This window comes from Megascapheus bottae, chromosome 20 (genome assembly GCF_031878675.1).
Source record: "Megascapheus bottae isolate mThoBot1 chromosome 20, mThoBot2.hap1, whole genome shotgun sequence".
NCBI lineage: Eukaryota > Metazoa > Chordata > Mammalia > Rodentia > Geomyidae > Megascapheus > Megascapheus bottae.
Window position 1 is genome coordinate 40844672 of NC_143528.1, and position 25096 is coordinate 40869767.

The 25096-nt window shown below is 47.9% G+C and overlaps 3 protein-coding genes and 1 long non-coding RNA gene across 5 annotated transcripts; 3 read left to right on the forward strand and 1 right to left on the reverse strand.

Moving 5' to 3' along the window:
• Positions 1 to 241: 241 nt before the first annotated feature.
• LOC150049498 (beta-defensin 103A-like) lies at positions 242 to 1234 on the forward strand. The gene is made up of 2 exons (XM_090353824.1): positions 242 to 299; positions 1089 to 1234. The coding sequence occupies exons 1-2, from the start codon at positions 242 to 244 to the stop codon at positions 1232 to 1234; spliced, it is 204 nt and encodes a 67-aa protein (XP_090209950.1).
• Positions 1235 to 6799: 5565 nt separating this feature from the next.
• Positions 6800 to 8940, forward strand: LOC150049499 (beta-defensin 3-like). Its single transcript, XM_090353738.1, has 2 exons — positions 6800 to 6857; positions 8801 to 8940. Exons 1-2 carry the CDS (start codon positions 6800 to 6802, stop codon positions 8938 to 8940), a joined length of 198 nt encoding a protein of 65 aa, XP_090209864.1.
• A 1996-nt stretch (positions 8941 to 10936) lies between these two features.
• On the forward strand, positions 10937 to 16085 carry LOC150049500 (beta-defensin 33-like). 2 transcript variants are annotated; one of them, XM_090353826.1, is made up of 4 exons: positions 10937 to 10966; positions 11279 to 11345; positions 13582 to 13729; positions 15901 to 16085. In XM_090353826.1, the coding sequence occupies exons 3-4, from the start codon at positions 13669 to 13671 to the stop codon at positions 16038 to 16040; spliced, it is 201 nt and encodes a 66-aa protein (XP_090209952.1). In that variant the 5' UTR covers positions 10937 to 10966; positions 11279 to 11345; positions 13582 to 13668; the 3' UTR covers positions 16041 to 16085. The 2 variants fall into 2 exon arrangements, with proteins under 2 accessions (XP_090209952.1, XP_090209951.1); XM_090353825.1 differs by lacking the exon at positions 11279 to 11345.
• Positions 16086 to 21558: 5473 nt separating this feature from the next.
• LOC150049501 (uncharacterized) lies at positions 21559 to 23225 on the reverse strand. The gene is made up of 3 exons (XR_016539003.1): positions 23193 to 23225; positions 22094 to 22162; positions 21559 to 21780 (listed from the first exon to the last, which is right to left on the reverse strand). It is a non-coding gene; the product is annotated as an uncharacterized LOC150049501 (long non-coding RNA).
• Between the last annotated feature and the right edge of the window lie 1871 nt (positions 23226 to 25096).

The window sequence follows — 25096 nt, forward strand, 5'->3', positions numbered from 1 at the left end:
CCCCGGCCAGACACGAGCCGGAGCCCGGGAGCATCCCCACCCACACATCCCCACAGAGCTCGCAGGGAGCTTCCAGGAATGGGCGTGGCTGTGAGGTGAGAGACACTGGAATGACACACGAGGAATGATGTGATATTGTCATGCCAGTGACATTACGAGAACGGCAGCCATGCTCCCCCTGTATAAAGGTGAGCTTCCACACCCTCTAGTCCAGTCTGAGCCTGTGGCCGAGCTGTCAGCAATGAGGATCTATTATCTCCTAATTGCGTTGTTCTTCTTGTTCTTGGTGCCGGTTCCAGGTAAGACAGGGTGGGAAATCAATCTCGGGTTGGAGGATCAGTGAAGAGATGAGTCAGCCAAGCCCTTTCCTTCCTCGGGGAGCTGTCCGCCCTGTGGACTTGTGGTGGAAAGGGAAGCAAGGATGGCCACCATTACTGTTAGTTATTAATTCTGACGGTAATTATTCAGGCTTGCCAGCCTTTTCTGTTTCACTCTGAGAAGACCAAATAACATTCCTCAGTATCTCTTCCCCTTCTCTCCGTGGAGAACTATAAATAAGACAGGAAGAAGCGATGTAAATATTTTAATTTGAACAGGACAGATTGCTTCAGTCTGACAGCAGAAGTCCAGACTTGAGTTTCCCAAAGCATCATGCCTACAGGTGGTCACTGCTCACAGGTGGTCAGAGCCATGGGCTGCTGAGGTCCCTGGCGGCCACCGGGCCACCCCTCCAGCTTTTTTATTCTTGGTCTGGTCTGGGGCTTGAACTTGGCCTGCGCACTGTCCCTGAGCTCTTCAGCTCAAGGCTACCACCCTACCCTGGAGCCAAGCCACACTTCATAGTTTCTATGGTTAATTGGAGATAAGAGTCTCAGGTCCTTTTGTGCCCGGGTTGGCTTTGAATCGTGATCCTCAGATCTCAGCCTCCTGAGTAGCTAGGATTACAGGCGTGAGTCACCATGTCTGGCTTTAACTTTACTCTTGATTGTATGGGAAAGGAGGAAATTATTTTAAATGAAAAGAGGTATAAAGAGATGGATTTTCTGAGGGATCTCCTGAGCACTGTATGTTCTCTCTCATCCTCTCAGGTGATGGATGGATCATAAACACTTTGAGAAGATACTATTGCAAAGTAAGAAATGGCCGGTGTGCTGTCCTCGGCTGTCTTGCAAAGGAGGAGCAGATAGGCCGCTGTTCCCTGAAAGGGCGGAAATGCTGCAGAAGAAAGAAATGAAGGCCCAGGCATACAGTTATGGTGCAGGAAGGGAGACACCATCTCCTCCTCTGGAAAAGCAAGAGCCAATTAAAATTGTTGTTGCTTTTTTTTTTTGGTACAATGAGCAGCGTGGTGTTTTCAAATACTCTGCTTAATATCAGGGCAGTTGTTACTAAATAGACAACTGAGGATGTCTGATGAATCCTCTTCATTTAAATAAAGTAGAACCTCTACAAGGAGCTAGACTTCTTTTCTAAGAATATGTGCATGTATGTATGTATATATGTGTATAAAACATAACACATAGATATCTATATACATAGCATATATAGATATATTATATAGATATAACATATATCGAAATAGAAATCTACTTAGGTCTCTGTCTCGATCTCTATCTTTCTATCTAAAATACTTTCTGGAATTATCATTGCTATTTTTTGCTGTCTTGCCATTTATGCCTTTGAGCTTTCCAGTGTTTCTACCAGGTCTCCAGCTCTCCAGGTTTATCTCTAAAGCTGTCAGGCATCCCAGAGAAGCCAGCCCAGGTCTGTCTGGACCCTTCACTCCTCACGGGCAGGGTGACATAGCTCCTCCCTGGATATCTCCTTTGTTTTCCTCTGGACTGGAGGCCTCACATCTGTCTCCCTGTCTCTCTCCTCCTACCTACTGCATAGCTCAAGCTCGTCGTAATACTCAGAGGCAGTCTCTGCGTCTACCTCCTTCTAGAGACTTAGCAGAGCTCCCAGGCAGACTTCATGCCACAGGACTCTGAGGCCTGCCTCTCCCCCCCCCCCCGCCCCCGCCAGTCTACCCTGTACAGAGGCGCACACTGGGCTTCTCCAGGTTGGGCTGCACAATGCCTACGAGCAAGGACTTAGTTATTGGTGGACTGCTTAGCACTGTGTCTCAAGCTGGCCAGCTGCTCACCAGGTATCTGCCAAACTGAAGGGTGAGCATACACTTTGGGTACTCTAGTTTTCTGGAATGTATGCAAGGATTACAGCAAGTGGACAGAATGGCCTGTCCTTCCTGATAACAGTACGGGGTCAAAGAGTAGCAAAGCCAGACCCACTGGGCTGTGAGGAGGAAGAGGAGGAGTTCACTGGGCTGTGAGAAAGAGGAGGAAGAGGAGGAGGAGGAGTGATCCACTGGGCTGTGAGGAGGAGGAGGAGGAGGGACCCAAAGGACTGTGAGGAGGAGAAGGAAGAGACCCCCTCTTCCCCCCCAAACCCAAATTTCAGGTTGCTCATCTTCCATCAAAAAGATTTCACTGAATTGTTCTCACCTATGCAGCAAAGACCCAGATAAAGGATAAAATGAGGTTTTCAGGTACTGGACAACCACCAGTGCAGAACTGCGAGTGCTGCAAGCACAGAGTTCATTAGAACCCAGGTTACAGCAAGGACAGTCCAAGCGGAAAGGTGTGCGAGATGCCATCGCCACAATAACCCGCAGCGGTCAAGGCTGGGGCGTGGCTCTAGAAGTGACAATAAAATATTCAACCACATTAGATGTAGAGGAGGAGAAAGGATTCCATAGCCACAAAAGTATATTTCAAAACAGAGAATCTAAAGGGATTCTTTATCAGCAAACCTAGACTATAAAATGCAGGAGAAAGAAAGCAGTGTTGGAATGGGTGTCAGGTCTGTAAGACAGAATGAGGTCTGTCCACTTTGCAGACATTCAGGAAAGGTAGGATTGTCAGTTCAGTAACAAAAGCAAGGCTTGAAACTAGGTGCCTGTGGATCAAACCTGTAATCCTAGCTATGCAGGAAGCTGGGGCTGAGATCCGAGGACCTCAGTGTGAAGCCAGCCCAGCAGGAAAGCACAGGTGACCCTGACCTCCGATTAACTACAGGGCTTAGGGGGGACATCGCTTGCCTACCTCACAGATGGCTCTGCCTCCAGGATCTTCAGAAATAAGTTCATTAAAAAGTAAAGTGTCCCTGGAACCCATACTAAACCATAAGATCTCCAAAAACTGAAAAATAATTAAATCTTACAGAATAGGATATCTAGACACAGTGGAATTTATCGTGTTACTAATAACAGTGAGCTATCTGAAGAGACAACCCAAAATATTTAGAAACTGGACATTGTTCTCCCAGTTCTTCAAGTAGACATCTAAGGAAAATTAGAAAATATTTCAAACAGATCAAAAAGAAAAACGACATCTAAATTGGTAGATACACAGCTAAAGCAGTGCGCAGAAACTTTTACCGTATTGGTAGAAAGGAGAAAAATTCCCAGACTGACCCTCTAAGACTCTTGTGTAAGAAACGGTAATAAAAGAGATTGTCTGAGAGGAGAGCAGGGCAATGATTACAGGAGCCGAGTGTCTGCAGTGTTGAGTCATAGCTACTTGGCAAGTTTGTAACTGAGGATTCAAAACATAGCCCTCATTCTTTAAAACGTGCCACAAGAGGGCAGCTGGATGCAAAAGGAAATGAAGAGGCCATTGTAAGGAGCAGAATAAGAGAGGTGAAGTTAAATACAGTGAGATGGAAAAATACAAAGCCTTTTTACTTTCAACATATTTATAATTTATCAAATATATTAAGGGTTGTAGAGAAGACTCAACACATAATCTCAAAAATTATGAAAAAAAATTTTTGGTGTCAGAATCTTAAATAACCTACAAATGGAATGGAATAACTTCGTGAGTAAAAGAATTTTGGGGGGCAACTTTTCTTTGCAAATTTGTTTGCTTGGTCATCAATTTTTTTCACTGAGCATCTTTTTATTTTTAACTTTTTTGGGGGAGAATCAATTGATGTAACTGCTTGGGGGAAAAGACCAGTGTGTCAATATAGAGACAGATTATTCTGAAAAAAATGAATCTTGGTATGTTTAGAGCTGGCAATTCTTACAATGAAGTTATTACACGATTACATCCTTTAAACATATCAGCTTCCTGTAAATTTGAATTTAACGCTAAGTGTAAATTTATGCAATGAGAATTTGATATTTTTACTGCCTTTTTTCTGAATATTGTGCAGACCCATGAGAGAGAAAATGGCTTGAGAATTTGTGGTTAATTCAGAACTTTTCTTGGTGCATTTGACTATTATTATCTTCAATTATAAAGACAGAAAACATTCAGGGTTTTCTTATTAGCAAAGCAGATATGCCCACAAGGACCTGGGCATGAATGAATTCACTTTAAAAATAGGCAGGGAAAAAAAATCAATCAGGGGTCTACTGGATAAAAGATAAATGAGATTATTGACTAGATACTAAATGGCATTAAGCGATTATTAGTCTCAGTGTGTACGGCATTTATAATTGATGTAGGCATGGATGCTAAGATAGCGTGAAGTTCTGTCTGTGTTATGGTTTGGATCTCAAGTGTTTCCCAGAGCCCAGTGCTACAGGCTTATTCACACACTACTGGGCGTGGAAAGCCCTTCCTAGCCTTTTTACAGCTTTAGAGCTTCCTCGTGGGAGGGAGTTAGGCCTTCCAGGGAATGCTGAAACTCTGCTCCTGCCCCTTTGCTTCCTGGTTGCTCTAGATGAACATCTTTCCTCTCCCATATCCTCCCTACTCCAAAACAATGGAGCCAACCGACGGACCTCTGAGACTGTGAGCCCCGATAATCCTTTCCTCCTCCTAAACCAATTATCTCAGACACTGTCATAGTGACCCATGACAGAGGGCTGGCTAGCCCCTGATGTCCTCTGTGATCAAAGCTGATGTAAATACAGGGGCATAGCACCTTCTGTGTTCTCCATGTCTTCCTTGGTCTGGAAGACACACTTTGAGTGTTTGGAATGAGTGAGAATGCTTTTTTACAAGGGCCCGCTCCCCACATCGGGACACAGAGTCCTGACCTGGGATGTCCTGAAGGCTGCGGCACTCATCCTGGTGGGTGTGTTCATTTTTGGGTGCTACAGCACCCTGCCCTGGCCCTCTGGTTCCTCTTTGGGTGGGAAGTCCCCCCCTGAGGACCTACCTAGATACAGATAATGCCATGGTGACTGGGAAGGAACGGATGGGTCCAGCATGGTGGGCTAGCAGGAACAAGGACAGGGGGACAGGATTAGGTCCCGGGGTTCAGGAACAAGGACAGGGAGACAGGATTAGGTCCCGGGGTTCCAGTGCCATGGAGGCTCACTGCAAGAAACAATAGCTTATTGTGGGTTTCCAAATAGGTACTAGAGAAGATTTTTGTGTGTTAACAGTACAAAGAACTTATGCAAATCTGAGGTGCTCTGATACACCCATAACCCTGATCTGGTTATTATCATCGTATGCGTGTATTGAAATATCATACAGTCCCTCATAAATATGCACATCAACTATGTGGCTGTTAAAAAACATATATATTGGGCTGGGAGTTTAGCCTAATGGTAGAGTGCTTGCCTAGCATGCACGAAGACCCTGGTTCAATTCCTCCCTATCACATACATAGAAAAAAGCCGGAAGTGGTGCTGAGGCTCAAGTGGTAGAGCTCAGAGAAAGTCCAAGGACAGTGCTCAGACCCTGAGCTCAAACCCAGGACTGGCAAAAAAAAAAAATCCCAAAACAAAATGAAAAAAATCATATATATTGCCCAGGAGAAAACAGGTCTTCAAAACATGCAACATAAAAAAAGAGCAATGGCTCACAACGAAAGCTCCCTTCAGTCGCTGACACCTATACCAGAGCTGGAAAAAATGCGGATCTCTTAGGAATTCTGGGATTGATCAAGCCATGTTGAAAGGAGCAAGCCAGGTATGGAAGAGATGGTGTGGCTTCCAGGCCACCCACGTGGGACTCGAACCCATGACAATGAAGTCACTAGCACTCAGTCAGGCTGTGAATCTTTACGCCCCCAGCGGCGACTGTTTCCCACCCCCACTATCTGTACAGTGAGGAACGGCCCCGAGCTTCTGAGGGGTGGGGTTTATAAAGGCAAACGAACACACACAGGTTGCCAGGCAGATTCTGCTTAAACAAGCAAGCAAGCAGCCAGTTGCAGAAGCAGAATGTGTGTGGTTAGCCTTGAATTTTCATATAGCTTATCTGCAAAACATAAACATGTTTCGTTGTCAGAATGTCCTGATCCCGTATATCTCAGTGCAGCTGGAAGGCTTATCGGTGAAGCATGAACATGTTCCCTCTCCCAGAGTCAGCGCAGACAGCCCTCGGGTCCCTCTGGCCTTGTTGTTGGAGTCCCTGACTTCTCAGTCCCTCATTAATATGGCCTGAGACAGCTCCCAGAACCTCAGGGAAAGCAGAGCAGGAAAGTGAGTTCTGGGACACATGGCCCAACTTTGACTCTCCAAGGAAACTCAGGCAGTCCCCTTGCTTCCCAGGACCTAAAGGAGCAGAGCAGGAAGGAGTTACTGGTCTCAAGGGTAAGGAGGAAGGCTCTGGTGTTGCCACATTTTAATTCACATATGTCTGCTGGGTGTGCTTAGCTCTCTAAGGGCCATTCCTCTGACACATTGGGCGACACGCTCAGTTTCTCATCTCCGTAATTATGAGAAATGCAGCCAGTGACAAACGCATCCCCGGAGCCAGGTTGCCTGGACGTATATAAGGTGGAGGGCTCAACTCCTTCTCCAGTGTGCTTGAGGGCTCCGCTGGCCACCGCCATGAGGCTCCAGTATCTCTTCTTCGCCTTCTTCCTGGTGCTTCTGCTGCCTCCTGCAGGTAAGCACTGTAGAGGAGCAGGATAGGTCAGGACTAGAGGTGAGACCCCCCCCCACCCCGCCCCTTCTCTCTTAACTATTGCTTCTCTAGTTCTTCTATTTGTTTGGTTTTGTGCCAGGCCAAGGGCTTAAAGTCAGGGCCTGGACACTGCCCCTGAGCTGTTCTGCTTGCACTTGGGCTATAGCTCCCCTTTCAGCTTCTTTGGTAGTTAATTGGAGATAGGAGTCTCGTGGAGTTTCCTGCCCAAGCTGGCTTCAAACTGTGATGCTCAGATTTCAGCCTCTGGAGTAGCTAGGATTACAGGCACAAGTCACCTGCAATGGGCTCTAAATTTTCTTTAGTAGTTCTGTTTTATTCTTTGAGTTTTCCCCTCTTCCTTCCTCCTTTCTTCTTCTTATGCCTCTTCTCTTTCTCTCTTCTTCACCCCTCCCTTTCCCTGCTCTCCTCTCCCTTCCTCTCCTCTCCAATTCTCTCCTCTCCCCTTCCCTCCTCTTTTTTCCCTTCCTACCACTCCTCCCCTCTCCCCTCCTCCCCTCTCCTCTTTTTTCATCTCTTGTCCACCTTTCCTCCCCATTCCCTTTCTTAGAGGCCCATTTTTTAGGCCAAGTACTTTGTATGACTTAATTAACAGAACAAGTTAAGACAAATTTAAGAACCCCAGTGTGAAACTCCAAGTATTTCTAAGCCAGTCTACAGCCCGTCACGGCTACCTCCTCATGGCCACCTGCAGAGCCTGTGGGGATCCTCCACTCGGTGACTACCCAGGACAAGAGAGCAGAAAGCCATGTTGCAAATTGCTGTGTTTAAAGGACGGAAGTTTAGGGTGCCCTAGAGAACCTCCGAGACCAACTAGCACAAAGGATACTTCTGACTGTCCCCTTCCTTATCCTTTTCAGATGGAGGGTGGCTGAGTGCCACCGACTCCACAGGGCACCCTGTGGTTCTCAGCCCAGGCACCGGCACTGAGAGCCTCTTTCCAAATGTGTGTCTAGGCTTTGTTTTATGCTTCATGAAAAAAAAAAAAACACATAAAAGGAATGAGAAAATGAAGGGAAGAAGACTGTAGAGCAGGATGGTGGGTTAGAAACCCAATATTAGTCTAAAAACTGAGAGGATGGGTTGGAAAAAATTACACTGAAAAAGAATCAGTTTATCAATTTTGTTTGTGTTGTGTTACAGAGAAACATTCTGAGAGATGCCAGAGACTTCCTTATGTTCTGAGAAGAATCAGGATGTAAAAGAGGAAGAAAGGAATGAAGGAAAGAAAGAAGGAAGGAGGAAGGAAGGAAGGAAGAAAGGAAGGAAGGGAAAAAGGAAGGAAGGGAGGGAAGAAGGAAGGAAGGGAAAAAGGAAGGAAGGAAGGGAAAAAGGAAGGAAGGAAGGGAAAAAGGAAGGAAGGAAGGAAGGGAAGAAGGAAGGAAGGGAAAAAGGAAGGAAGGAAGGGAAGAAGGAAGGAAGGGAAAAAGGAAGGAAGGGAGGGAGGGAGGAAGAGGGGGTGAAAGAAAGAGCAGAGGGAAAGAGCAGAAGAAGGGAAAGAGGGAGGGAGGGGAAAAAAGACCTAATTTTTACATAATTACATACTAAAACAACGTTTGAAAAGCTGACTTTTACAGTTGCTTTTTGGGCTAGGGCACCAAATGTTTACTGAACAATTCCTTTGAGTTGCTCCCCGGTGCCTCAATTGAGATATTAAAGGACCAAACGCCCCAGGACACAAGAGCGAGGACAGGCGCGTGCGTGGAGGGAGAAGCAGGGTGGCGTGCGCCCCTCCTGAGCCCCTGGTCTCGGCACAGATCGTGGGCTCTGGTCCTGGGAGGGCTGGGGAGGGAAGTCTCACCAGGGGCTGGGCCAGGGACTGTCCGGACTGGCCAGCCCCGCTCGGGACCGGCGTCGGGCCGCGCCCTCGCGCACCGTCTCTGTTAGTCTCTCCTTCTCGCTCTTAGCCTTTAGCCAAAGTATACGCAACCCGTTCACCTGCCTGTGGAACCGGGGGATCTGCTGGAGGACGTGCCGGGGCAGAATGCAGCCGATCGGCTCCTGCGGCATTCCGGGCCTCAAGTGCTGCCGGAGGAGGAGGAACTGAGCCGGGCAGCGCCCCCGGCAGGACGCACGCGCCCCGAACCACATTAAACCTTTGCCCCACTCCTGCCTGCCTGCCTGCCTGCCTTCACCGGGGTGTGTGCTGCCCTCGCCGCGGCTCACACGGGCTGAGGCCTGAAATCGTGCAGGGGCCCTGGGGTACCTTCCCCCCTTCCCCGGCACGCGCAGGGGGGTCCCTTCCCGGGCACACGCAGGGGTCCCTTCCCGGGCACGTGCGCAGGGGGTCTCTTCCCGGGCACACGCAGGGGTCCCTTCCCGGGCACGTGCGCAGGGGGTCTCTTCCCCGGTACATGCAGGGGTCTCTTCCCAGGCAGGAGCAGTGGTCCCTTCCCAGGCAGGCGCAGGGGTCTCTTCCCGGGCACATGCAGGGGTCTCTTCCCAGGCAGGCGCAGGTGGTCTCTTCCCGGGCACGCGCGCACTGGGTCTCTTCCCCGGTACATGCAGGGGTCTCTTCCCAGGCAGGCGCAGGGGTCCCTTCCCAGGCAGGCGCAGGGGTCCCTTCCCAGGCAGGTGCAGGGGTCTCTTCCCGGGCACATGCAGGGGTCTCTTTCCAGGCAGGCGCAGGGGGTCTCTTCCCGGGCAGGCGTAAGGGTTCCTTCCCAAGCAGATGTAGGGGTCCCTTCCCAGGCAGGCGTAGGGGTCCCTTCCCAGGCAGGTGCCGGGGGTCTCTTCCCGGGCACGCGCAGAGGCCCCGCAGTGGCGCCGCGCTGGCTTCCCCTGTCCCCTAGGCACCAGGCTTCCTCCCATTACTTGGGGACTTTTTACTCTCGCTCTCTGCGCGGGTCTCTCTTCATCTCACAGCCGCGGCTCATGCCTGTAATCCAGGAGGTCCTGGGTATCTCCATCAGCAAGCCAGCTGCGCTCAAGGGTGGAAAGCTAGCCTTGAGCAAAACAACCAGACACCCAGACCACAACAAACCCCACAAAGGCAGGGCCCAGGCCCTGCGTTCCAGCGCCAGGACCCGCTCATAGCAGCCATGACAGGCAGTTCTGCTGGTGCGCAGCTCTCCTGCCCAGTTCCAGGCTAGCCCCAGTCTTGGGGGACATCGGGAAGACAGCCTGCGGCCTTGAGCTTCTCCAGTTAGGGGTTTTGACTCCTTCCCTGCCTCTGCTTTTAAAAATCTGTTTCTTCACATTCAAGCTTTCCAGGGAATTCTGAAATCTTTATTTTACTTATATTTCTCAGTTTTCACTTTTCTTTCCCATTCTGAATCCCTGTTAATGCCTAACAATAAACCCTTCTTTGTACGCGTCTAGCTTGTCATCTCCTTGTATCATGTGGTATTAATCTGAGCTATGATGCTGGATATTCTCTGCTGAGTTCACTTATTTCATTATCCATTAGTCTTTTTTGATATTAAGCATGCTTTTGTTTTTCCACTTAGAAGTATATTGTAATATTTTCACATTAAAGTTTTACATTTTCTTAACTTCTAAACCATACCTTGTAAAATCTATTCCTGTTGAATTATCATAGCGTTCCTGCATGCATTTTTAAAAAATGACTCCCACATGGGTGATCTTTTCCAAGATCCAAGTAACTCAGAGCACAGAGAGTTACTTTTTATGTTTCAGGAAGCTCATGTGTCACCAGGAACACGCCACCTATCTCAAGCCACCCTTCTGCTGGCTCTGGAACCTGTTTCTCTAGCTCGCCCGTGGTCATGCAGGACTCCAGCCGTCCTTTGTCTCAGGTCTTCCTCCTCGAATGCCCTCTACCACACTGAATTAAAGACAAGGACTTCTTCAACACAGCATTGTGTTTATTGTCTTTGCCTGGGGTTCAATGAAACCCTTGGGAACAGGTGCTCCATCAGCTTCTCCTCATCTCCTTCCCTCTCTCTTGGGCCACATGTGCCTGACTCCTGTCCATAGTGGTTCCTGCGAAGTCTCCTGTGCCTGTTGTTGCTGACTGTTAGTCGTGTCATAATGGACACTTGCTTTTAGTTGCCTCTGCCCATAGGACAGGCAGCAGACAGCCCATGGACAGCGGAGGCCCCAGCTGCAGGGTAAGATGTGGGAGCTATATTCAGAATGGGCAGGAGACCACAAAAGACCTCCCCACCCCTCCCCCAACCATCACGAAGCCCCCCCCCCCAACACACACACAGGAGATACAATTGTGCGCAACAGTTTTCAGTTTTTCTTTTCTGTTCATCATCACCAATCACCTTTTGCTACTTATTGTCTGAATGTACGTCCCCACCCCATATTTATAGGTTGACATTCATTCCCAAAGCCTCAGTCTTAAGAGGTGGGGCCTGGATATCTCTGCAGTGAGTGCAGGCCTCATGACTGGGCTTTGTTCCCTTATAAAACAGGCTTGCGTGTCCCTTGGACAAAGCCAGAAGCCACTGACCATGAAAACAACTGCTTACCACGCGCCAGGTTTGCTTGTGCCTTGATCTTGATCTTTCTAACTTTCAGAACTGTCTGTAATCAATTTTTGTGGTCTATAAATCACCTTTATGAATTATAAAGTCGAAGGGATTTTAATAGCTACCTGAATGGACTCAAGGAATTATTGTAATCATTATTGTCATGTTTATCATGTTTAGATGCTCAGGTAATCCACTCAAGCTCCTATATTGACTTCATGTGACTTTTTACATGTTTCACACACAAAAAATTTCCCTGATATCATTATCACAAAGCCAAAATAGAACTCTGATGGTGTAAAATATTCAAGGGCTCGTTGAAAGACTCAAAAGTTGCTTTTGGATCAAGGAAACAATTTCACAAACATGCTCAGTTTATGTCCTGAGCATAAGGACTTGGTCTCGGGATGCAAGAGGAAGAGGAAGAGGTGAGGGCTGGGGAATCTGGATCACTGGTGGATTAGGGTGATAGTTTAAATGTCCTGTACTTAAAACGAATACATGTTTCACCTCATATACCATCAGAGGTGCATTCTAAATGGAAGCTATGGCTTCAACTGGAGCAAGATACTATGGACATTCTCCAATCTCCTCCTCCCATTCTTGTTGGACCAAGAAGAAAAATGGGCAGAGGATGAGGATGGAAGGAAAACAGCATCATTGCCTGGCTCACGGGGGACTGGGGACTCCCTTGTGTTCTTGGCCATTTGACCGACGTTACTGAGAACGGAGTGGCTAGAAGTGGAGAGACGATAATCTATCCCAAAGTTTGGCCTAACCTGCAGTGTAGAAACGTGCTTACTACTGCTGGGGAGGGAAGGCTCCTTAGGGGAAATGTAGCAAAGTATCTTAGTTTCCTGGAAGAGTCGCAGCTGGTGTGTCTTGCTTCGTGGTAACTACCAACACAAGCCCTTGTGGTGTAGAAAGCATTCGTCGTTGCGAGATAGATCACTTGGTGGCTTGTTTAAGGAGCTCCAGCTCGTAACTCCTCTGCCACCTTCTGCACTCTGTCCATTTGTTCCCCCTTCGGTAGGAAAGGGTAAAGCAGGAAAACTTCAGTGCACATCCCTACTCATTCTCAACACATTTCATTCTATCCTCAGACAGGTGTGTGCTTACATGCACATTCTAGCTTTTCATCCTGTAGCTTAGCTGTGTTATTTCATTCTTCAAATACTATTGTTTTTTCTAAACAAGAGCAAAAGTAAAAAAAAACCCAAGAGACATTTTGACAATGGATAATATTTAAATTCATGCTCAAGCACTACCTATACGACCTGCTTTCTTCCCTCCCTCCCTCCCTCCCATCCTTCCTTCCTTCCTTCCTTCCTTCCTTCCTTCCTTCCTTCCTTCCTTCCTTCCTTCCTTCTTTTCCTCTTTCTCCTTCCTTTCTGAAATTTCAAAGAGCAGTAAAATGGAAGATATGAATCAAAAATAGATAGAGGAATGGGTATAGTTTACTTTCTTTGTGGTATTTAACTCCTTTGCCTTTCCCACCCCTGGCCAGGCACTGATACAACACATGTATTAAGCCAGTTTCTGATCCCTTTCATTTCACCAGTTAAAGTCCATATAAGAGCCTGCATGATTTGAGTTTGCCTAGCATGTATAGTCCATGCTAATGGGTAGGAACAAAAAAATGTAAGGATTGGATAAGAAGAGGAGGTAATTTCCATTTTACAAGTCCCTCATCTCTTTCTAGCTTCTGAGAAGGGAGAGTTTTGTATCCCTGCACACATGCTCTCAGGTCAGGCAGTAAGGGTGGACAAGTAAATGCAAGGTTTCCTTCCCAAATCATCCTTATGTATGGTTTCTTTAAAAAAAAATACTGTCAGTGGGCTGGGAGTTTGACCTAATGGTAGAGTGCTTGCCTAGCACGCACGGAGACCCAGGTTCGCTTCCCCAGTACCACATACATAGAAAAAGCTGGTAGTGGTGCTGAGGCTCAAGTGGTAGAGCTCTAGCCTTGAGAAAGTCCAAGGACAGTGCTCAGGCCCTGAGCTAAAGGCCCAGGACTGGCAAAAAAAAAATACTATCAGAGTCATAGTAAATATGAAAATCAATTAGAAAATTCCAATTGCTTTAAAACCCTTCCTCCTTTTGCAGAGTGGGGGGCAGCAGGAGAGCGTGGTCAGGCAGAAACCCAGACCTCTAATTCTCAAATTCTACCCAGGATATATGGCTAATATATGGATATATGGATAATATGGCTTCTCATCTCTAGCTGAAATGTCACACTTTTCCAGATTTGCTGCTGCCACAGATGAGCCCTGAGGAAAGAGCTGCCCTCAGACAGCGACTGCCCCTTCCACGGCCTCGAGACGCTGCCCACCATGAGGCTGCTCTTTCTGCTCCTGCTCATCCTGCTCGTGTGTGTAAATGAGACTGCGGCAGGTACGCCTCCACACACGGTGAGGGAGGGCGGCTCGCCGGCGGTGCCCGGGAAGGCCCGCCTCGGGGTCCAGGCAGGCACGAGGGCAGGCAATCGCAGGCCCTCCCCAGCTGAAGACTCCCGGTGGATAAACACGCTCCACTTTACAAACAAGGGCTCCCCCAAGGCCACCTTTAAGTAGCTGCTGTGAAAATACACAGACACTACTGTGATAGATAATGTTCACAGAGGGTTTCTCAGCTGACAAACCACTTGTGAATACAGATGCCAGCAGCAGTGACATAGCAGCCAGTGTCCCTCTAACCTACAGGAAGGCCTTAGGACTCACCGAAGGTGTTTGAAGCAGTACAGGCTATGCATAGTAAAGCCCAGACAGTCCACAGTGTGATTTAATTCCAAAACAATGCTTATTATATACTCAACAATTTCATAAAATAAATTTACTTGACAAATATATATCTATACACAATCTAAGAGATTATTCTGCATTTGTTTGAAATTTGGATTTTGTTCTCAAAGTTTTCCTGATAACTGTGACACAGGGAAAGGACTGTTTGTAGCTTAGCGTATTAAAAGATACCATGTCAGGTGGGGAGTGTGGCTTAGTGGTAGGGTGTTCACCTAGCATGCACAAAGACCTGGGTTCGATTTCTCAGAACCACATACATAGAAAAAGCCGGAAATGGTGCTGAGGCTCAAGTGGTAGAGCTCTAGCCTTGAGAAAGTCCAAGGACAGTGCTCAGGCCCTAAGCTCAAGCCTAGGACTGGCAAAAAAAAAAAAAAAAATAAGATGCCATGTCTTAGCTCTTGCTCACAGTACAGATCTTTAGGCCATTGGGGCCTCTACTCATGGTAGCTCATCAGATGCAGTTGGCTTTGCCATTGCCACAGGTTCTGCTGGTCACTGCAAGGCGAGAATGACAAGGAATCTCACATCAGCAATGCAGGGCCACGTCTGGAAAGATACATTTGTGAATTCAAAATCTCATGGCTGGGTCTAGTGAAGGAAAATAACGTAGACATTCCTACTGTGTGGTAAGAAAACAGGAAGTCAGGGCTATTTAGTGAACAGAGAAATGGCGATAGTTATATAGATAGATGATAGATGGATGGATCAATAGATGATAGAGAGAGAGAAAGAGCTAGACTATAGATAGACAGACAGACAGACAGACAGACGATGAATACACACACAGGTATCTGGAGACACAGTACCGACTTCGTGTGAACATATACCGATCTCCTTATACCGATCCTTCTCTTCTGATGGGCAAACCTGCTGGCCCGCGACTGCACTTAGGTGGAGCAGACTCCAGAGCCCAAGTCCAAGTCCCCCAGTCCCTAGACCAGTCAGCTTTCTGCCAGCTCAACGCAGCCCACAGACTCTGACGGATTGGTGCCCTCGCCCCTGCCCAGGGCTGGCTGCTGTCCTCTCTGATGTCCCCGGCTCTGTAAACTGCCATGGTCACCCTTCGTCGTCTCGTGCTGCATTAGGCGAACTTAGCACCAAGGCGTTAGCCCCGAGCACCACGGTTTCTGAAGCAGTCCACATGGCAGAACTGACAAGACCCCTCTACTCCATGCTCAGCCCGCCGCTTTCCCTTGGTTATTCATTCACTGCGTGCTAAGCACCTAAGCCCCCAAGTTTCTTGAGCACTGGTGCAGCACAGCCTGGTCAAGAAGGCCGGCGTCTGGGGAAGCTGCCGTGAACGGAAGTGAGGCACCCTCACAGTCTCGTGGCACGGTCAAGTTCGTGCTCTCTCTGACACGATGTGTTTCCATCAGAAAAGGAAAGAAGCCATACTCCAGCACCCCCAGCCCACCCCGAGCCTTCTCTCAGGGAACGGAGACATTCACCCCAAGAGCCATCGGCCTTTGCATTACCACTCACCTACGCCTTATGCAACTACAGACGCTAAGCAAGTTAAAGTCGTGAGTGAGGCTGGCTGGCTGGCTATTGGAGTTTCCATAAGGACACCGAAATGTGAATTCCATACAATTTCCATACTTTATTGACTATTGCTCTTTTGGAAGATTTTCGGGAATTTCTCACTGTCAAAGCCACTCTGAGCATCCAGATCATTCCAAACCGGCGGACTTTTCCCTCCTGTGCTACACACCACAGGATCCAGTAACTTTGGTTTGTTGAGATGTTATTTCTTTGTGTCCTCAGGCGTACCAGGGTATAGAAAGAGGAAAAGGTTCATGGAATGTGCAAAAATGGGCGGTGAATGCAAATACCAGCGAACGCGGGGCTGCTCCATCCTGCCTGCCGAGTGCAAGAGCCGCTACAAGCACTGCTGCAGAGTGTAGGAGCGGGGCCACCCCAGCTCAATAAAGCTTCCACTCCTGCCTGAATGCTGCGTGACCTTCCCGGGAGAGCTGGAGGGCAGAGCACCGAGCTGGGGAGGCTTCGGAGTCTCCCAGGATCCAGCCTATCTTCAAGGTGCGTGTGTGCGTGTGCGCGCGCGCGTGTGTGTGTGTGTGTGTGCGTGTCCGTGCGTGTGTGTGACACTGAGTGGGGAAATTCTTGCTTTACTATATCCCTGCCCATCACGGCTGGAGCAGAAGCATTAGGCATTCACCTGAAGAACCACAGCTCCACTCAACGCCGACTGAGACCAACCCATCGACTTAGGTGAGGCCAAGGTTTGGAAGGAGACTACTTTCTTCTCTCTAAAACCCTCTTCCCCCTGGGCGTGGGAGCACAAATCTGTGAGAACAACTGCTTGGCAGGAGGCAGAGGCAGGAGGAACTTGAGTTCAGGGTCCATCTAACAATGACAGTGAAACTCCATCTCAAAAACAAAATAGAAACGGAAAGGGTGGGCGTGTCCCTCAAGTGGTAGACAAAGTGCTAGCATGCATGCGGTCCTGGATTCAGTAACACACACACACACACACACACACACACACACACACACACACGCACTACTTTTATGGTACATGGCCGTTTTGGCCCACTGCGAAGACCTCATCCACGATGACTCTCTCAGCTCCCATGAGCCACAAATGGCTGCGTGCCAGTGGGCAGCGCGTCGAGGTGCGGGTGGAGCACAGCTGGAGACGGCACAGTCTGCTCCTTGGAGGACTGGAACTCGGGCCCATCCTGAAATTTGGGCCGGCCTGAATGCTTACTGTGGGAGAGGAAATGGGAGCAGAATCAAAGGTCAACGGGAAAGGCAGCGTCGCTGGGTGAGAGGAGAACCCGGGAGAGATCAGAACACCTGCCACTGTGGGAAGCTGAAGAAGGTCAGTGGAGTGCTGAGCAGACGGCTAGCAAGACGAGTAGTAAATGCTCTGTATCTGACTGAACTTACTAGGACATGGTGGCTTCAAGCAATTCAAGAAGGTGCTTTTTTTTTTTGCCAGTCCTGGGCATGAGCTCAGGGCCTGAGCACTGTCCTTGGACTTTCTCAAGGCTAGAGCTCTACCACTTGAGCCTCAGCGCCATTTCTGGCTTTTTTCTATGTATGTGGTACCACGGAATCGAACCCAGGTCTTCGTTCATGCTAAGCAAGCACTCTATAGAAGGTGTTTTTAAGCAGCCTGCCTGCCTTCCCTTCCCTTCCCTTCCCTTTCCTTTCCTTTCTTTTCCTTTCCTTTCCTCCCTCCCTCCCTCCCTCCCTCCCTCCCTCCCTCCCTCCCTCCCTTCCTTCCTTCTTTCTTCCTTCCTTCCTTCCTTCTTTCCCTTTTTTCCTTTCCTTTCCTTCCTAGACCAGGACTCAAGCTTGGTAACTGCTTCTTTTGCTTACTGGCTAGCCCTTTGTGAATGGAGCCACACCTCCAACCCCTTACACTTATTAAAACATCAAGTGTCTGCCTTATAGTTCATGCTGACAACAGGCTCTCAGCAATAATCAAGCTTATAAATAGTACTCAAGTCAAGTTGTACGAACTTGTTAAGCATGCAGTTTCATTTCGTTGTTTTTCCTGGGGGAATATTTAATTGAGGTATCTTCTACTCCTTAACCCCCAGTACGGAGAATTCAATCTGGGGTATCAAATACATCAAGCAAGCACTGCACCCCCTTGAAACCACATCCCTGTGCTCTGCTTATTTTGTATTGGTTATTTTGGCAGCACTGGGGTTTGTACTCAGGGACTCACTCCAGGAGACAGGGGCCATCCACGCGAGTGCAGTCTCAGCGGGGTCTTCCACTGCCTGTTCATCCTAGCCTCGAACCATTAGACTTCCTCCTAATCATGTCTACCTGCACAATATGCTTTGGTGCCGTAGGAAGGTTGTACATATATTGATAGGGAACTCACAGAATTCTAAAGTGGTGGCCATTTCATTGTTGAGGCAACAAAGTTCTGTTGAAAGAGCAGCTTTTCTAAGACATCACCCATCGCTTGTTGGGGCTAAGGTGTCCTCTGTGATGACCCAGGGACACTGCAATTACACCGGGTAAATACCGAATCTGATGTTCAGAAAAGGACCTCCTGCACTGAAGAGAAAACCAAAACACCCCAAACACGTTTTGACAAAGAAGAGCAGAGCAGATGGTGAAAGAACACACCTGTGGCCGGGAGTTTGGCCTAGTGGTTAAAGTGCTTGCCTAGCATGCATGAAGACCCGGGTTCAATTCCTCGGTACCACATACATAGAAAAAAGCCAGAAGTGGTGCTGAGGCTCAAGTGGTAGAACTCTAGCCTTGAGAAAGTCCAAGGACAGTGCTCAGGCCCTGAGCCCAAGCCCAGGACTGGCACAAAAAAAAAAAAAAAGAACACACCTCTAACCATAGCACAAGAGTCAGGATCCCGAGTTAGGAGTTCAAAGACAACCTGAGTGACAAAGTGAGACACTTTCAAAACCACAACAACCGGGCTCTGAAAGAATTCTTAATATTTACCCAGATAGCTTTGGGATGCACTGAGCTGTATCTGCTATAGTTCTGTAATAACTACCAGCCTCTTATGCAATCAGCAAAAAACGTTTTTCCACCCCTGACTTATGCAAGCAGCACCCGGGACTGAGGTGGGGAAGTTGATCCAGGGACGTAAAACCACAAGACTGCATGACACAGGGGGTCAGCAAAGACCACAGTGTCACCTCCACCCTCCAGCTGCACACCCTCTAGGAGGGGGACCGTGGCACACAGGTGTATGCACTGATATGAATTTGCACACACACACACACACATCACCTATATAAAATTAGGCAGCAAAAATACATATGCACACATACATACATATATAATTAGGCACGAAAATGAGCTACTACTTCAGCCTTACTCAGAAAGCTATTATTAAAAGAAAGTTTGTGAGGACGTGGATACACTGTGCTTTAATGGTGGCACCAGGTGATAGAAATAATATAAAGATTGCTCAGGGGAAAACTCTACACAGTACTGGTGGGTAGCCATTAGCCATGAGGAATGAGAACATGCAAAAGCAATGTACAGTGCAATTAAATTTCCAGCCCCCAGATAACTGCAGCTCTGTGGAGGATAACCTGGGTTCAGGACTTTCACACAGCTAACGTCCGAAATCACCCAATCCTGAAGGCTAGTACAGCCGTTCTCATCCTCGAGGTAGCCCAGACTCAGTCTTTTCAAAGTGAATTTATAAGGTCTTTTTGCTGCCATGAATTCACAGAGCAGAAGAGCCTGGCATTTGTGTTTGTCATTGTTCTAAGCCCCTCTCTCGACTGTCATGGGACCTCACCGGGGGTTTCCGAAAGACAGGACTTGTCTAGAACATCTCGATGTTAAAGACAAAGACAATCCCCAAGGAACAGCAGAGTCGTACGGGGCAGATGGAACTTGAGATCTTTGAACTGTTGTGACTGATTTTTGTTCTGAAGAAAAAATCTTGGCATTTTCCAGCATCGTGACTCAAAACATCTCCAAGTCTGGGCCTCTTGACACCAGCACAAAGGCAGGGGACATGACTCAGTGAGTGTCTTCTGTTCAGAAGCTTCTAATGCTTCTCTCTCTTCTATCCTTTCCTTCATTCATCAATACAAGATTTAAAAATGGTTGTAACTTCTTAGGAGTCATTTGTTCCTTTGCATTACAATTTCATAATGGCTAACATTTTATTTTGTCTCCCCCCACCCTTTAACATTTTCCCTTTCTTTGGTAATTCCTTTACCTCTTTGGATTTGATCTTCATCCAGGAAATATGGCCTTAGGTAAGGTTGCCAAATAAAATGCTCATACCCAGTTAAACCACTTTTCAGATGAACAATGAATTCTTAGCTTATAAGTTTGTCCTGATCTTGGAGACTTTTTTCCCCCTCTACCACCACATGAATGTGAGTCATGCAACCCCCGGTAGGTGGCGTGATCCCCCCCCACTCTCCTGTGCTGTGCAGAGCGGGTCACAGGTTCCCTGTACTTCCTAAACAGATATAGCAAGGAAAGAAGGCTCTGCCTGCATGAATATCTGACTTATTTAATTTTACAGTATGGTTGGTAGATTCTCTCAGTGTCAAGAAAGGCAGAGATTGGAGGCCGGAAGTTTGGCCTAGTGGTAGAGTGCTTGCCTAGCATGCATGAAGACCCGGGTTCGATTCCTCGGTACCACATACATAGAAAAAAAGCCAGAAGTGGTGCTGAGGCTCAAGTGGTAGAGCTGTAGCCTTGAGAAAGTCCAAGAACAGTGCTCAGGCCCTGAGCTCAAGCCCAGGACTGGCGAAAAGAAAAAAAGAGAAGAAAGAGAAAGGCAGAGTGGTGACAATGAGCTGAACACGGTAAGAAAACCTGGATTCTTTTCATTCTGTCTCTTAAGGCAGAATAGTGGAGAAAAGTTCCTTTTACTTCTGAATAGCATCCCGCCTCCCCTTCTGATCCCCCTTCCCAACTGGGGGTGAGGGGACGACTAGACAAACCATGACTGGGGCCCATTTCAGACACACTTTTCTCAGTCGCTCTCTGAACCTAGGGTTCCTTTCCCGGCTCCTGTCAATGTCCTATGTCTCCTCTTAGTGACGGGGAGGCAGAGTTCCAGGAGCCCCTCAGCCCTGAGCAGAAGGGACAGCCCTGAGCCGGAAGGAGCTGCATGAACCCTGCGCACAGCCAGGGATATGGAGTCCCCTGCCAGCTCCTACTCCCAGCTCTGCATCCTCCCAGATGGCCACGAGATCCACTGACCCTTCCATCTGGAGAACAGGAAGGAAGGAGCCAGGCAGCTGTGGAAAACAGGACATAACAGAGCAAGGTGGCCTCGGGTTAAACATGCACTGGATGGCGGGTCTTAGTTCTTAGCCACGCTTACAATCCCTGCTGGGGGCACAGAAATCCCCGAGAATCTAACCCCGTGCCTCCGCCCGCGGTGCGAAGGGAACTGGATGGGAGCAGTTGACAATCCAATACCAAAAGCCAGGCTTCCGTGCTGCTCTGGGCCTGCCTTTGCCCTTCTCCACGGTCAAGACATCTGGGGCCATGTTCAGGGTTCTAGTTAGTCCATTCCATATACAAGGTGGCAGCATAATTAAAATGATGGGCAAACACAAGCCCGGGGGCAGATACGCTGCCTTCTGTCTTCATGGAGATTTTTCTTACTGTTAGAGCGTAGACCATGGGGCTTCTGTCCCCTTGGAAGAGAAAGCTGGAATTTGCATGTGTGTATCTATCCCGGAGTCTCCCTCCCAGTGGAAGGACCCCAGTGTCAGCCTTGCTGTGTGGAGAGGTACGTGCAGAGCTTCCTGTGTGTGTCCCAGAGTGTTCCAGAATCTAGGGGTTTTGTCAACCCCTCAGCCGGGCCTGTAGTACATTATTTAAAGCAATTGGTTCTGAGGCTAAATTGTGGACAAGTAAAGCAAAAAGTAAAAATGAACTCTGCAGTAGACACCTTAGGACTTTAATCATCCCTAATGGCAGTGAGCGGTCACCGAGGCTTGAAGTTCCCTTCCACGCCAACAAGAGGAGCCACATGTCAGTCACGTCTTTGCCGCATCCTTGGCTGGCGTCCCCAGGTCAGCCTCTGATCTTACAGCACACGGTGAAAGCTCGGCAGGGGCCTCGGAAGGGCTCACAGTTTGGGGTTCCTTGCTTCAGGCAGATTCCACCCCGAAGGTAGCAGGGTCTTTTAAAGTTGAGTGGCACCTGGAAAAGGAGGACATGTTTATGGAAAGCCTGGCGAGTGGCGCCGACGCATGCCTGTGGCCATGTGATCCCTGGACTCGCTGCCCGGTCTCCGGGAGTTCAAAGTCAGTCTCCTCACGGACTTTGGAATATCACACTGACGTGCTAAGCAGATGTTAAGGGAATGCGACACGCGTTTTAGGACTGCGTCCCCGCTGTCGCGTTGACCTCCACACTCCCTGTGCGGCTGTTGGGGGGCAGTGGTGATTTCGGGGTAACTCTACACTCTGGCTCCAGAGGGAAGACAGCGGTGGTGGAGATTTACCGTGAGTACCTGGAAGACGGCGAGGAGCAGGAGGAGGAGCAGGTGCAGTCTCATCCTACAGGGTCGGGGTCCCCAGACCTGAGGTAAGAAGCGAGGGTCAGCATTAGAGGCTGGCTGGCCTTCACAGGAAGGCAGGCGGCCACGCAGCGGTGACAATTCAGCTTCCGCTGCCTGAGGCCCTGCAGTCCTCTGGTCCTTCCTACACACGGCTACCATCTCCTTCTCTCCACGGGTGGTTGGAGACTCTTCCTCCTCACCGCAGATGCTGGTAAGATGGGCCAGGGCCTGAGAATCGGTAGGCTTGTGCTCTGGACGTGGCGTGGCATGTAAAGATGTAGATAGAGGCTCAGGTCCCTGCTGTCTTAGAAAATGAGTACTTGGAGAAACAAAGAGTAGAGGATTCTGGAGGGCTCCCCAGATGTGTGGGGGTGCACCAGGGCATTCTACACAGAACAGGAAGGGCAGCCTTTCTGCCCAGCGCGGTGACTGCCACCTTGCCAGGTACTGGGAGCCGCCAGTCCCCCGGACTAGAGTGGGCGGCCTTGTCCGGCCCTCCAGCCCATCTCTTCCTGTGCCAGGACAATGCAGAACTAACTCAAGGACCCAGCAAGGTTCTGCACACGCTCACGAAATAACTTCCAAACTCTTTATCAGGGTGAAAACAATGCTACTGTTTGATGACAGACTAAATTGTGGTCCTAGTTCCCATAAGAAAGGAGCAGCAAGTCAACTGTTGGGCTTTCTAAAGAACCAGATTTTAGCTCCTCCATGGTTGTCTTATTTTAATATATCATTTAGGTAGCCTTGCCTACGTTTCTTTATAGAACTCGGTTGTTGGTCATTTCTAGTTATGGTACCTTGTAGTTTCTCTTTTAGTTAAGTCAGATTCTTTCATTATATTACATAATAGTCATTTTTTTAACCCAGAGAAAGCCATTATCTTTTATACAAATTATATCACAGTTGCACAAACATAAAATAAAACACATACATCTGTAGATCATTTACATTTCCGCCTTCACCTAAAAACACTGACTAATACTTACTAAAACCTTCAGAAACCTCCTAGATGCCGTGGCCAAATGAGAAAAGTCAAAGTAAACGTTACCATGTGAGGCTGGGGCTGGGTCCCTTCCTGTTGCAGAACGTTCTCTAGACCAGTAAAAAAATGGCCTTACTTCATTTTCTTCTTCATCATTTCTCCTATTTTCTTCTCGTATCAATTTCTTGTTCATACCTAGACGCTGAGAAAGATCATTAGAATTTTAAAATAGATGTTTCAGTAGTTTGACCATAAGGGTGATATTTTCCATAAAAGCCTTTGATTTTTCTTCCAGAACTTGATGAAGAATTTCAACTGATGCATTAAGTACAGGTTGTAGTTTCTGCTCAGATCTTCTGAGTGATCAGAAGGGAGTTTGTGTATGGTGAAGGAATGGGGAGAATTTTAAGGGCAGCATCCAAAACTCAGGGAGTCCAGGACTTGACCTCAGCCTTCCTGCTTCCAGGGTCCAGATTCAGAGGAGGTTGTTCAGGGCAAGATTTCTGTTTAGTAAAGTCAGAGACAATCTGCTTTGAATCTTAGCTAGTCGTAGCCAAAAACTACTACTAATCCCTCCTAGTTTGCTTTCCTAAAAATGTCAGAAACCATAATAGTTTACTTATTTTTTCTTACTCCCCTGGCAACCTGCAGAGGCTTCTTTCCAAGGTTACAACCGGAGACCGTCTGTGTTTCCTCACTGTCTCCACAGTATAGACTGGAGGCTGGCATCCACCTGCCCGGATGGAAGATCATTCCGGAGTCCACCCTCCTCCCGATGCTGACCCCATGGCTGGGGCGCCTGCCACCCTCCTGAGCCGTCCCCCCCACCCCGATCCAGCACCCTACAGAGCCTTCCAGACTGTGTGAAAGGGACGTGAAAATCCTTAGCCCGATCTTCACTCCACACTGGACAAACTGGCGTTTTACTGTGAAATGTGAGTTCTGTTCTGTGTCGGTTCTCCATCTTCCCACATCCACCCCCCCCACCTCGCTCCCCCACCCTGACCGCCCGCCATTACAGTGAGCATGGGTCACGCACTGCACTGTGGGTTCATTTCCCCACTTGCCTTTCTCCCACCGTAACCACAACTTGGAATTTGCTTTAACCCTCCACATTCCATATCCTACTCATTCTTCACAGAATACTGCCGAACTACCACGAGACACAGCTGTGCACTGAACTAGAAAATCTCATCTATTGTGAGCTTTCCTCAATGTTGAACTTATCAAGGACAAAAGCTGAGGTTCTAGAAAATAGCACATGGGTTAGGTTACCCACAGCACTGACAACGCAGAGCCGCTTATTATGGCTACAACGCTGAAAACAACTGACTTCAATATCTTCTTAGGTAAAGTAGGAATGTTCATGCTTTATTTCACGTACTGTGGAATAAAAAAAGAATTGAGTAACTACCACAAGTCCTGTTAGTTAGAAAACTACCATTAGCATACTGTGGATTCATTTATTTGTTTCTATGAAATAGGAAAGGGAAGGGGGAAAACCAAGATGAGGGGAGGGGGTAGGGGAAGGGAAATGGGGACAAAAACATGAGAAGGGGTATCAATGTGTGTGAAGTAATGCACCTTCTATCTGGCAAATATAACTGTAACCCTTCTATTAATTACAATAAAAATGCATGAGAAAAATAAAAAGAAATTATGAAGAGGAGAAAAAAAGAAAATTACCATTAGCCAGGTAGTAGTCTCAGAATACATATATATATATTATATAATCTACTACCTAAAATTATTTAATATATTGTGATCACTAAGATCTTTTCATTCAATGTAATAAATTTCACAATAGCCCTACAAGGGAGCAGTTTTCATTAACCAATTTTTGTTGTGGGTTTTGAGAAGGAAGGTTAATTGTCTTACTCAGTTAAGCAACAACTGGTGACCAAATCCGTGGTTTAACCACTACCCCACGTTCTCTTTAACTTGTTCTCTATTTTCAATTATTAACTTCT

Coding starts and splice junctions, on each gene's coding strand:
- LOC150049499 (XM_090353738.1), top strand. CDS start 6,800: ATGAGGCTCCAGTATCTCTTCTTCGCCTTCTTCCTGGTGCTTCTGCTG. Junction 6,858..8,800: donor GCTTCTGCTGCCTCCTGCAG/GTAAGCACTGTA, acceptor TCTCGCTCTTAG/CCTTTAGCCAAAGTATACGC.
- LOC150049500 (XM_090353826.1), top strand. CDS start 13,669: ATGAGGCTGCTCTTTCTGCTCCTGCTCATCCTGCTCGTGTGTGTAAAT. Junction 13,730..15,900: donor TGTAAATGAGACTGCGGCAG/GTACGCCTCCAC, acceptor TTGTGTCCTCAG/GCGTACCAGGGTATAGAAAG.
- LOC150049498 (XM_090353824.1), top strand. CDS start 242: ATGAGGATCTATTATCTCCTAATTGCGTTGTTCTTCTTGTTCTTGGTG. Junction 300..1,088: donor GTTCTTGGTGCCGGTTCCAG/GTAAGACAGGGT, acceptor TCATCCTCTCAG/GTGATGGATGGATCATAAAC.